General features: G+C 34.9%; 1 protein-coding gene across 6 annotated transcripts in view; it reads right to left on the bottom strand.

Annotated features, from left to right (window-relative positions):
• Window positions 1–2,070: 2,070 nt before the first annotated feature.
• PAWR (pro-apoptotic WT1 regulator) overlaps window positions 2,071–14,014 on the bottom strand; it is a 79,309-nt gene continuing 67,365 nt past the window's right edge. For 4 of the 6 annotated variants that reach the window (XM_061454707.1, XM_061454708.1, XM_061454709.1 and 1 more), the window contains 3 exons: window positions 13,529–13,676; window positions 12,058–12,162; window positions 6,140–8,048 (listed from right to left, as the gene is read on the bottom strand). In XM_061454707.1, coding sequence (XP_061310691.1) covers window positions 7,962–8,048; window positions 12,058–12,162; window positions 13,529–13,676 — 340 coding nt within the window. In that variant the 3' untranslated portion in view covers window positions 6,140–7,961. Of the gene's footprint in view, window positions 2,981–6,139; window positions 8,049–12,057; window positions 12,163–13,528; window positions 13,677–14,014 lie in introns of those variants that run through there. The other 2 variants (XR_009743628.1, XM_061454706.1) reach the window with 2 other exon arrangements.

The following is a 14,014-nucleotide window of genomic DNA, read 5'->3' as shown; positions in this document are numbered from 1 at the left end:
ATTCATACACAACTCATACCATTTTAGACAAGAACAGTGAATTACATTAAAATGGAGTAAATGACTTCACTTGGTAACATTACATTCAATGAGATTATTAGAAGACTTCTAAAATTTATGTGTTCTGTAACACTTGCATACCCCTACTTGGTATACTGCAAAATATGTTGTCTTCTTGTTTATTTGTTTGATAAATCTCTCACTAGTTGCTGAAGCTGACTATTAACATCTAAATCTGCAGTATGCAGCAAGAGGGCTCTCAGATGCAAACAAATCAGAAGTTCTCCATACGGTTCTAGTGCTTTAGCAAGGAGCTCCCACCATATCCTGAGAAACAGCTCTGTAACATTTCAGCTGGAGATCTAAATGCCTGGGGCTAGCCTTACACGTTCCCCAAAACATCAAACATACTGATATTAGCAGATTTAAATTAGATACGAGGAAGAAGATCTTCACGGTGAGGGTGGTGAGGCACTGGAAGTTAGCCCGAGAAGTTGTGGCTGCCCCATTCCTGGCAGTGTTCAAGGCCAGGTTGGATGGGGCTTGGAGCAACCTGGCCTAGTGGAAGGTGCCCCTGCTCATGGCAGGGGGGTTGGAACTACATGATCTTTTATGTCCCTTCGAGCCCAAACCATTCTATGACTCTGTGATTTCATGATATTACTGTAGTAGTACCACAAATTATGTAATATTGGAAAAGCAATGTCCAAAATTTCTGCCTACTCATCTACAGCCTAGCATGGTCTAGGAAAAGCATGATCAAAGCTCTGGTTTTATAGTAATTTGCATTTCTTAAAGGGTGGAACATCATATTCTTTCCTTCTTAAGTACTTGAGCAAAGGTGAGAAAATAAAAAGCTGGATATCATTTTTTTCTCATAAACCCAGGAACTATACTGCAGTGATTACTGGAAGCACTTTTAGATCTTTATAAAATATCCAGTCTGTCTTCCTTTCCTTGTTGAAGACTATGTGAAAAAAAAAAAAAAAGAGAAAAACTAGATTTTCTTTACCGTTACACACCTATTCCTCTTCAGATAACCAGTTCTGCCCAGTCTCAACCCATCTGTTTTCTCCTTATCTTCTCCCTGTTTTTAACCATCTTTACAACTCCCAGAATCTGGAGAGCGAAGACTGGAAGTGGCTAGTCTTTTTTAAATGTCCCTTCTCATATGAAGCCAGAGCAACAGAGTTACAGGGGAGTTTAAGTGATATTTTATTACTAAATATAGTGAACAGAAGCAGTTAAATGGGAAGAGAGAGTGATTCAGTTGGGAACAATTAGCATTTTCTATATAATTGCTTCACAGAGAAATATGAGAGTTATTTCTAGAGAGTCTCAACTTGCAAAGCTTCAGTGGTTTTATTGTCCCCACCCATTAAATATATTTGGTAGCTGGCTGCAACCACACTTACACTGTTGCAATCAGAATCTTAAACTCCCTAAAACACATCATTGTTATAACGAGCCTTCAGGCAAAAGCAGAGATTAACATTTCTGAGAGAGACAGAAACAAAGATTTCATTCCACAGGCTCTCAGTCTACAAAATCTGATTTCCAGAGATAAAACACTAATGGAGAATGTGTCAAGATGCCAATTATCAAGCTACTGTTTTCTCAAATATAATCTTGTGCAACAGAAAAACACTGGTTTCTTTTAAATTATTGTCTTCTTAGAAAATACACTGATACAAAGAAAGGACAAGAGTTAATGCTGCTTTGTGGCATGAGATTACACAATAACTTGTTGAACAAGCCTGTAATACCTAAATATCTTCAGGTCATTTCATCAAGGGAAACCCATAAAAACTGCTTAGTTCCCACCCTAGAAGATTACACTGAGATTAAGTTTTCTTTTTTGCTGTCACCATGTTTTAACTGCAGTCTTCTGCTGTTTCAGAAAGCAAGGATTTTATTAGCTGTAACACCTAAAGAAGACAACAATGAACAGATCAATTACAAAACCTGTACAGTAGTTGTTTACCAGAAAAAAGGCAGAGCATTAGCACCAGATATGCATACATTTTCATTACCTCCCTTATTAAAGAAATTCCAGATCTCAAAACAAAGTCTGATACCCATGTTATTTAATATTCTTAATAATTTACAACATAATGATTAAAGATCAGCATAGACTTGGATTATCATCTCTGCAGTATAGATGGGGCTTTTATCTTGATTATCTGTAACAGAGATTTACCACATAACATTCCTAAGAGTCAAAGGTGTTAATTAAGATACCAACAATGGTACCTCCCACCTCAAAGATTCTTTATAAAACTTACAGAGTTATTCCCAATGTTTACTGTTTAATCCATCAGCAATTAAAACCACACAAACATTCCTGGAAAAAAGCAAAAAACACAGATAAAAAGAGAAGAGAACCTCACTTTTCCTACTCTTTCATTAGCAACATCCACTACAAGCCCATCACTAATTACTAACCATGTTTTGCATGGTTTGGCCCAAACTAGGAGAAAACTTAAGTCAGACATTTCCAGAACTCTGCTATTATTCTTCACTATGTTAAGGTACTTGCCTCTTGCTCCATCTCTAAGATAGCAAGACAACCCTTGCAGACACAGGCACTTGTGTACTGGGAGCTAAATTTCACAGCAAGACGATACAACATAAAATGCCAAAGGCAAAAAACTGAGTAAGGACATACTTTTGTATTTTAAAACAAAATCTGAAGGCCACTAGGCTTCAGCTGTAGGAATAATAATCTTAAACTGAATTCACATAACATTTTAAAATTTACTAAATGCAAATGCTCATAGTCTTGTCCATAAAGTAACCAGGGTGTCAAATGTACGTCTATGGTACTTATGCTTCAAGCTTTTTTAAAACAGTATTACAAACTTTATGATAAGCTGTGCTATAGTTGTTATCTCCTTGGTGTTTACTGATGATCCACTTGTTCTCTTTATGTGTAGTCTGCAGCAGTGAATGAAAATGAGATTGTCTTTCGTGATTCTACCTGTGCAGGAGAACAGAACATGCACAGAAACCTCAGAAATTATATCTATTATGAAGTTACCTTGAGTAGAAGTAGCACTGTAACATCTTTCATTACCTTTTCCCAGGAAGGGTTATGCTTCAATTCCCAAGTACAGGAAAAGATTTCCATTTAACTGATGGAAGCTCACTAAATTCCCAAAGCAGAAAATTAGTATAGTGGAAATATGAAGGTTTCTCTTGTGCATGGGTACAAACACATACACATTTGAAGAACTGAATCTGAATGTAAAACTAACTTTAAAAGTTTAGGTTAAGAGCTTTCCATAAGAGGTGGTGAATCATAGAATCACAGTCAGACAACAGTAAATTCTCCTTTAAACACAATAAGTAGACAGCCTGGATTAAAAAGAATATTGTTTTATTTGGACAAAGGCACAGAGTCTCCATTGTTAGATTAAACATGTACCTTTAACCTGCAACTCAACTAACAAATTTTCCAGAACAGGAAAATCACAACCAGCCCTGAACAAGAACATTTAACACCAGAAATCCAGAAATAAAAGCAAAAGGATTAAACTGACAACATAATGTACATCTGCCACAGTACGAGGACAAATAGTAGGCGGAGATTTGCTACAGTAAGTTAACATATTTGGAAGATCATGAATGCTACTAAAATACATACTGAAGTAATTTTTGTCCTGGATATATTTAAGCAGTCCTAAAGAAATGCTTAATAACAGGAGAAATGCTCCCAGAAATGCTGAATGATTGGCATGGAACAGACCTGTAGAGAACTTCTATAACAAATTAAACAAGATCCTGAATTAATTTGTTTCAGTTTTAACAAACATCTTAAATATAATCCTTAGCTTCTTAATATTAGCAGCTATAGGTACCAGCTCAAAATATTTTTACTGTACTAAGTTCTTAAGTCATGGCTTGCAGTGGTAATTTCTCCAAGTAAAATAGTTGTTTCTTATTAAAAATGTCAGATGTTCATGATCGTTAATACTGATGAAAACGGACCAACTCGACTGACATCTTCATAAAGGGTCTGAGCCCAAGAAATACTGACATTCAGCCATATGTTAATGGTATCCATAGTTATTACTAATGTATTTGTTTCTCAATCATTACCTTTCCTCTTGGCTACTGATACTGATTTGTTTCAATTCAAACTGGAAATAGCCACAAAGAACTTACAGAAGTCCTTGGAAGAGCTGGAGTCAGTGTAACTCTGCTCTCCTAGCAAAATATTGGAAGGTAATTTGATCTCCAGTTTTCCTTTTGGTCTCTCTACAGTAGCAAATTTCCAAGCTGTAATGATACGAGTCAAGATGAAGAAAGCTTTGATGTAGGTTAATCAGTTGTTTCCAACATAGTTAAAGCCCCTGTAACCTTTGCAGTGCTTACGACAATCACAAATCTTCCCACAGCTAATTCTCAATACAGCTGAATTTAAAAAAAAATAAATCATTAGGTTATACTTCCACCTTTGGAAGGCATTCATTCATTTCTTGTTACCCTTTTCTCACTCTACTTCTCAAATTTAGAGCCAATATAACACAGAAATAACTCATCTCTGAACATATAAATATAAACCCGGTAATTAACCAAGAAAAATTTTGCTTTAAAGACAGAAAAAACACTCATTTGCCAATACAGACTGTACTCTTTCAGTTAATACATACGTCAAGTAACACAGAATGGAAGCATGGGCATTTAATTATTTAAAAAAGTTAAAAAGTAGCCATTTCATATTTCCCTGTAAAAATCACCAACACTTATATATGGGTGAACTTCTTTAGGTAATAAATCCCACAAACTTCAGTGCGTATCATCAATGCTCAATTTTAACCTTCAGCTCTGGATACAGTATGTTTTCTATACAACAGTATGTGACCATAACAAGGGTAACATTGTGCATTATCAAAATAAGATTCATTATTAAAATAGCTTTAAAAAAATAAAAGTCTTATTTGCTTTAGTCAATGGGATTACTTTTCTGTTTAGATTTCCTAGGTGACCCAAGTTACCCAGAAACACAGATGCTAGACCTAAGTGGTTTGGTATAAATTTTAAGATATGAAAGTTCAGGAATCTCTAAGAGGCTTACCCATGAAGTTAATATTGCATACTAACCACCATCCCTAACAGCCCTGGTAAATTAATTCAGCCTAGGCACATTAATACCCAGATTCATTTACTCAGGAATCATATAGCCTTCCCAGGTAAAGGCTATACAATTCCTGAATTACAGCAGTCTCTCTGCTTTTAAATCACACAACCGACAACAACAGAGGTGTTGGACTGACAAAGAAAGATGTAGACATGGGTTAATCAATTGCAGGTAAGGTAGCTAATTTAACACCTTCAAATAACCTAGGATAAAAACTGACTCCACACTGGAGCTTGACTAAAAGGATACCCTACTGAAATAAAAAGGTAATGGCAAGTAGTAACTAGACAATTATTAACATTCTACATAATACATCGTTTTTTGCTAGAATCCAATAAACTTCCCGCAAGAACCTGATAATGTAAGTGATAATGAAGTGTTATTGCCATACTTTTTTCCAAAAAGCCATCTAGATCTTCCAAACTTCAGCAGAAGTGTTATGCTTCAAGACACAATTTGTGGGAACATTTAAAACCATGAAGAGCTCTACATTTGTATAATAACACACAACAACAATAATATCCTGAGGAAGTTTTTCTGTGAGTTCCCAACATGGTCTGCGTGAGGCATTTTTGGTTTCAAATAACTGCAAACATCCCCTGACAGGATCTCTTTAAGGTACGGTATCAAAAAACTGCAAATATGGCTGCTAGCTGGATGTCCAAGCTGAAAAAAAATCTAATTTTAGAATTAGTGCTGTTAAACTTTAGTCAACACACATACAAACCAAGAAGAGGTAATACGAAGACAAGCAGCTCTTGTTTATGTCCTTTGCTGTTATTGTTCTTAGGTTTAAAATGTATGTGAAATACAGTTTATGAAATCTCTCATTTACAAGTCATAGTAATATCTGTGTGTTCTGTGTAAACTCCTTAATGAAGCTTCAATATGTTTGACATCCCATGCCATAGATCAGTATGTTTATTTCCTACATAGTGCACAGAGAAAGAAATCAGATGTTCTTCCAGAGAAAGTTTCATTTTTATTCAGAAGACATACATCTCAAATTAATTTTATTACTTAAACTTTTTAATTTCATGAAACTGATAAATTAATGGACTTCTTACTGTTTGAATATTATTAAAAGCAACATTTATTGGTGTATATTGTAGGTCAGAGGGCCAATACAAACCCCCATACCATTTAAACCCCTGAGTAGAGGTTTCAAACAGTGTCCCATGGGATCGCATCAGCTGTGAAGGAAAACATCAAGGCATCCTGGAATATAAGTGTCTTGAAAAATACTTCAAAGCTCTGAAAAGCACCTCTTCATTAGAATACACAAATGCAAAATAACCTATCCTATATCCAAAACAATCCAAGGCGTAACAATAGTAACTGGATTTGAAATTTAAGAAACTCTTACAGTTAGTAAATACGCATTATGAAAACAACTGGCAAATCTGTAAAGGTGATCATTATTACATATTAAAGTCACCTTTAAGTTTTAAGGTAACGAAAATTACATGCATGCAACTTTCTGACACTAAACTTCAACACTGTCAAGAAAAAGCCTGGACTCTTTGAAATGTTTTCACTTCTAGTGTCCTAACTCAACATACACATTTATTCTGATCACAAATGAAAAATGTGCTGTATTAAGATGAAATAAAGTACATAAGATTTCAGCCTAACAAGAATTTTAAGAGAATTGTTAACTGAGGTCTGTGGTTGACATCAAATAAAATTTTGTCTACTATCATATTACAGAAGAATCAGCATGCTGTCATAACTGGATTATAGCATCTAAACAGGTACTTTTAAAACACCTTGTTAGTTTAAAATCAAGGATGAAAGTTTTTTTTTAAACCATTTTATGTTTCAATAGGGCATGAATCACTTGTATGCCCCTCTACTTTATGTACAAGAAATTTCACCCAGCTTGAAAAAATTAAAACATCAAAAAATTCATGTCAGTTATTATCCCTATAAATTTTAAGATGACGGCTTTAAGTAGAAGAGTATTGCAGAAGTGTCTTTGCTAAAATGAACGCTCCAGGTTTTGTCTGAATTCTCAACACAGCAAACAGACTTACTATCTGATAGCAAACTTGCGTTTCATTGCTAAAACACAAGCTTTAATATAAACTTCAGTGCACAGCTTCAGTATGATTCTAAGAATTCATTAATGCTGATACCACAGGTGATGTATTGGGGTTTTTGGTGGTTTTGTTTGGAGTTCTTAATTATTTTTTTTTAATTAAACCTCCCCCTCCCATCAGAATACTGTTATAGAGAAAAAAATATTGCTACTCTGTGCTATTGTCAGTCTTTCAGATACAGTAAAAAACCTCAACATAAAAGAGTTTTAGAACAAGTAATCAATCTGCAAAAAGCTATACATCAGTAATAAGGCACCCACTTTACAGCTGTGTTTAAACAAAAAAGGAAGTATTTCCCAAAATATATATTTTGGATCTGTGTAAACAAAGTTTATACGTATTGCTTCCATTCATTTCAAAAATATACACCCACATGGACTGAAAGTTATCTTGGTGCTATGAATTTTAAATTACTGTAATTTATTCAGATGTAATCTGAAGATACAAAACCCAAGTATTTTTGAACTTAGTATTTTGAAATATGTCAAAAAACTTAATAACTGTTATGCAAAAAGAAAGCTAAAAGTATACCACAATTTGATGCCATTTCATTGAATGAAGAAGAAAGTACTACGAAAATAAACATTCATCTGGTTTCCTAACAATAAATATAAAGACAGTTATTATAACATACTGCAACACAGGAAGTATTACTATATTGACCTTAACATTCAATCAGTAGTTTTTAAATCTTTCCTCATTGAGGCTTGAATCTTCTACCTTGTCAGCTGTCCAACAACTTTTAAGAGGGTTTTATTTTCTTGCTTCAATTGTTCATTTTCATCTTCTATATCATCTAGGTCCTGTAAAAAGAAAAATAAATGTTTCTCAGGATGTAAATACAAACTCTCAATTAGAGGCATCAGGAATTTTGCACCTTAGCTCTGTAATGAAGAAGCTGGGGTTGGGAAGAATTAGTGTCACAGCAGATACCATTAAATCTGTCAAACCAGCCTTGTTACTGTGATTACAAAACATTAATATTCTATTCCCATGTACAAGCATCTTTAAATGGAAACATATAATCAAAATTAAAGCAACAGCAGGAATTAATGCATGAAGTAACCAAAATAGGATGGGCATGATTATTTCATTGTCATACAGTGTGTTAGTCAGTTATTGCCTCTGTTCCCCAGAATGTGTTTGTCTGCAACTATCCTGCTCACATATACACATCACTGGTTATTACTGAAAGAAGACCTGCTTTGTGCTTTAAATTGTCAAATTTTCAGAAAAAGTACTGCCTGTCCATATTTTTTCTTTTTCTGTGAAAAAATTAAAAGGCATTTTGTATCTTGTCTAAATTGCTACTGAGAGACATCATAGACAGTAATAATGGGTGCTTAAAATAGACTGCTCCTACCCAAAATGTTCATCCGTCTTTCACCAGTTACCATACTACCCAGCTCCTTTCACTTCTTCACTTCCTACCAAGTCTTTTCAAGCCTTTAAAGTGAAAATGGCTGTTTAATGCTGTGCTACTTCAGTAAAAATAATTTTACAAAACAAGACAAAACACAGAAGAAAAAGAATGAGAACAAAATAATGAAAAACAGAAGGGTGGCCTCAAGAATAGCACTTTAAAGAGAAAAGTGAAAGGTGGGCAAAGAAAGAATCAAGATTCTCATTAGAGATCTCAGATGCCTTTTGACTGAAGTCTGCAAAACTCTACTGTTGCCATGGCAGATTAAACATAAAATGACAGTAAAGATTTTCTCTGTTTTTGTTAAGTGGTGTTTGAGATAGATAGCCTATTTTCTTATTTCTTTCTAGTGGGGTCATTCCAAAAGTGCATGCTAGAGATGTTGTGTTTAATCAGTAATAATGGTTTTTAAAAGCCTCTTTGGACTGCCAAGCCAAAATCCATACCGCAATACCTTTGCTATTACTTTACTGTTTTTGTAATGTGGAATCAAGAAATCCCTAGCAGAAATTCCTCTTTGCCTCACGCTGCATCACAGTATGAGTGATTACAGGGAAAAGCATTTGACCACAGATAGGAGTGACTTAAACATCTGAAAGTGGACAGTTTTGATGGATAGCTACTAAAAATACAGTCTACTATGTAACTGTAAGAAACACACACTATTTTCTCTTTTTAGTTCAGATTAACAATTAGATGGAAGGAATAACACATTTTCAATAAAATTATACTTTTTTTAGTTCAGTACACATAATACTGTGTTTAAACTCGTTAATCTAATTATCAGATGCCTCAATTAAAGCTTACCTAACCCCCTTCTGTTTAAATACCTGTAATTTACACAAAATAAAATATTAAAAGTTTGTGAAATGTCTATGCTACAAAAATAACATTCCAGAGATTACTACAAATAAAAGCTTCTTGAATATGAGCCAGGCAAAATAACTTTCAGTTTAAGTATCTACAGAAACAGTGGACTGAGAGATGCAGGTGTTTTTTGCTACTCTGCAATTTGAAGCTTCATCTTCAATATTAACACTAATTTATGTTTATTAGTAAAAATATGCAACAGCAGGAAAACTTGGACTTCACATACCAAAAGAACCAGAACTACACAACTGACACTAATTGGATTGTAAATCCTCACTGACAGACTCTCTCCAAACACACATTTAACTACAATGACATCTTAGTGAGGTCAGAGATGACCAAATGTAAACTATTCAGCAGTTGAACTTAGCCTACAAATATTTAAACGTCTTGAGATGCTTTTCGCTTCAGACATTTGAGGTTTTTATGAAGCAATTACCCCTTTCTTATGAAAACGTGGCATACATACTTTTAGTGGCTAATGTACTGCAGTGAAAGAATGCCATTTATGGGAGAAAGCCTCTTCTGTTTCTCAGCATAAATGTAGCTCATGTTCTTTAAAGTATGGACCAATCTCAGTAAAATTGTATTGTTACATCAAATAAATATGTTTAGTTAAATTGGGAAAAAGTGTGCCAAGTTTCCAGGATTCTTGGATTAAGTTTTTCAAGTGTGACACAAGATCTTTGCCAATCAAGGATGTACCCATGGTTATGAACTTAAAATGCCATTTCATTGCATAGCTTTCTGATTGCTCAGTCCTCGTATTTAAATAAATGCTCTTTCTAGAAGTTTCACTCAGTTAATAAGAAAAGTTCACAGGATGCAAACATAAGTAACTTGCACTGCAATTAAGCTAACAGTGTTATAGCTATGATACATGCTGACCTGATGGAGAAATAAAAAAACCCACAAAATCAATTCCCTTGTGTGTTAAAGAGAAGCTACCTATGGAAGGCCAGTACAATGGCTTTGCAGATCTCATGGAAAGGTACAATTTTAGTCTTTGCACACTAAAGAGGTTTTTGAAAGGACTATATTCTGGTTTATGTTTTCTTTCCATACAAGCAGAAATTGCTATCAACATAGGCACAGCACAGGCACTGCTTGACTTCACTACATATGCTCAAAGACAGTTTCTAGTCAGACACTAAATGGATTTAATTTAGGACATTACACTTCAAATATACCAGAAGAAAAAGAACTTGGTTTCTGGAACAGCAAACCTCACAGGTCAAGGTCCTAAACCACAAGCTTTCTATGACTTAGGTTCTTTTGATTTGCTCTTCCTGACCTCTGACTCAGGAAGTCAGGTGTGACAAGCAGTATTAAGTAGCTTTGCCATTCATTATGTAGAAGGCATGAACACTTGCCTTGACTGCAATAAGGTCATCAGCTTACATATGACAGTCTTTGCAGAATGGAAGAACAGCAAAGATCGATTTCTCTATTAAAGCAGAAGTCTCTCCAAAACAGACAATACTCCATTTATCCTAGAGATTAACTACCAACTTTCTTAATAAAAAAAAAAACAAAACAACCTGTTTCAGAATAATCTCATCTCCTTTCATTCTCCAGATTAGTTTGCAAACTTGTGAATGCTGTCCTCCTTTGTTACAAATGAACAGCTCAAAATGGAAGTTTACCACTACGCACATAGAGTTAGGGACTCCATTCACTTGATGGACAGACTGAAGCAAGTTCTGAGGGTTTTTTCTAAATTTATATGAAAATGTCTGCACTTGACTAGAAAAGGCATATTTCCTTAGTACACCCTGGCTCTGCATCTCCTCCAGGAAGCGCAAGATGTGACTAATCCACTCTATGAAGAGTTCCAGTCCGCACTTAGAAGTGGGACTTGTTAAAATTGCTATCTTCTATCAACTTTAAAACTCCTCATCCTGTCCTGTTCCCACACGTCTCATTCCTCTACCCTCTCTTCTTCTGCCTACACACCTCGCCTGAGTGATGCTAGGCCAAGTCTCCTGCCCCTGTCTTGTTCTACTTATGTGGGAATCAACAATAAAGAGCATGAGAGTATGTGTCATAATGTACTTACTCCCAAATCTTTCTAAGATCATCTAAGCCATTATTAGAAATTAAAAGCTGCCCAAAATTGTAATTACTTGGTCTAACAGAAGTTCTGGATAACAATTTATTGAGAAACTGTCAAAACCCCAACTTATTTATTTCTCGGTATGCTATGTACTGAATTTGTAAAGAAGAGGCAGTAAAGAACTTCTGCTTTTATACCCTTGTTCTATGAACACTTACAGCAACAAGAAATTCAGGTTCTCCATGATTAACTCATGTACCTAATCACAACAAACAGAAATCACCTGGAAAAAATATAACTTATTGACATGCCTCTTGAAAAGTTACACACGTATAAACCCCACGCATACTTCATTCTCTTCTGACCTTGCCCAATGGCTGCAGGTGCCTGAAGAAGAGCACAGAGAACGCAGTGACTTTTATCTCCTCTTTATATAGCACCATATAAGAAAATATGTGCTTACACTGTTTAATAAATCAATTTCTTCCTTCAGCTTTCCAATTAGTTCATCTTTGTCCTGTGTCATCTTCACTAATCTTGCATTTTCCTGTCTCTCTTCTGCAAGTTCCTAAAACCAGAATATGCAACGAAGTTTGAAATGCAATTTTTGGTGTTGAGAGACAGTTTTAAGTTATTACCATTTAAAACAAAGAAGAAAAACACACATACACCTATAATTCCTTTCTACAACAAGTCAAACCCACATCTTTAAACTCATATATTTCAAGGACTAAACAATTGTGTCCAAATATTTTACCCACAGCAAACCTGTGTGGTATCACTGATTCCAGAGATAACATCTGAATTAATATTTAACTTCAGCATGAACCCCAAAACGGATAGGGGCCCAAACCAGAAGTAAATGTTAAGTATTAGCTTCCAAATTTGTTATATTGGGAGGGTTAGTCTTTTCTTGTTGATTGGTTGGGTTTTTGGTTAGTTGGGTTTGGGGTTTTGAGTTTTTTTTTGTTTGCTTGGGTTTTTCATATATATATAAATATATATGTACACACCCTTAACAAGGAAGGAAGACTAGGTGTTGGATCTGTGGGCCTAAATGTGAGAAAAAATCTAATTGTCTCTTAAGAATTCAGTAAATCAGGGTTCAGGATACTGAAAGAAAGCCCTTAAGTCTTCTTCTAATTTCTGTGCTAGTGGCACTCAAATCAGGCTTCTCCAAGAATCAAAAAAAAGAAAAAGAATTTCTACAAAATATGCTTTATTTTCATCCTTTCCAACAACCAGCTATTTAAATCATGTTTATTCAGTGACTTTCATCCATACAAATTCAAGAATATTTGGCAAGTTACCAACAAAAATCCACTTTAGAGGAAGACTGAGAAGCCAGTAACAGACTACACAGACAACATTATTTAGCAAAAGTACTGTTTTAGATGAAAAAAGATAAATCATTTGACATTATATTTTCCCAAAATTGTTTGTATGAAGAATTTCTGTAATAAAATCTTTAAATACATATTTTAGATGGTCAAAACTTTAACAAACAACTGGATAGCAATTAATTTTTATAATATTCAGTATATTAAAAATCCAAAACAAGTAAATCAGAAACACGCTTGCTAAATTTCTAAACAGCCAGTGAGCTCCTCCTTCCCCCAAGTTATTTGCCCTGTGTTGGTATGTCACGAGGTATACAGAAGAAATACAGAGAGTGCTGCTGGCTTTCAAGGAGTATTATCTTTACCTCAGCTATTTCTCACTTATATACCAAATGAAAACTAAGAATCTGTGATTAGAAAGTTCACATTCTACTTAGTCAGTATGACTTTATACTTTTTTCTAGCCATAACTATCTGATCATCAAGCATTTAGCATAATTTCTGTATTATTTTACTTGTCAATTTCCCCACAGAGTTTCAAAGGTACTTAATTTCAGATGTATGCATGCCGTGCAGATGTTAGTTGTTACTTACCCTTTCAAGTTCCTCAATCCTCTTTTCCAAAGCATTAGTTGGTATGGAACTGCCAGAAGAATTTGCATCCCTGCTGTATCTGCTGTAAGTTGCCCTGTCTGTTCGGGAATACCTATTGGGAGCGTCATCTTCTGGTGTATTAGCTGTGCTGCAAAGGCAAAAAGCACAGCAGATGCTTGTTTATACATTTAACAAAACGGAAATGATAGAAGTAACAAGAAGTACTTCCCAAAGCACTCAACAGGTCAGTGTAATAAACTGCAAAGAACTTATTTCACAGCTCTTGTGTTCCTGAGAACTCGCTAAGTCCACCTCCTCGGGGAGTCAGATACTTGGATAGTGCAGCTCTGTTTGCATAGGTAATCAACTTTAAACACATATTTAATTACCTTTAAAAATTAAAAAGTTTTACGAACTGTGCGCACTAAAACCCATATTAAACAACTTTATTTTGAAAAGCAAAGTACCACTATGGAGTTTAAATGA

This window comes from Pezoporus flaviventris, unplaced genomic scaffold, assembly GCF_033815535.1.
Source record: "Pezoporus flaviventris isolate CSIRO_AGI_PZ_B2104156 unplaced genomic scaffold, CSIRO_AGI_Pfla_v1 ptg000016l, whole genome shotgun sequence".
In the NCBI taxonomy this organism is placed as follows: Eukaryota; Metazoa; Chordata; class Aves; order Psittaciformes; family Psittacidae; genus Pezoporus; species Pezoporus flaviventris.
The sequence above is the reverse complement of the archived record's forward strand: the minus strand, read 5'-3'. Positions and strand labels throughout refer to the sequence as shown.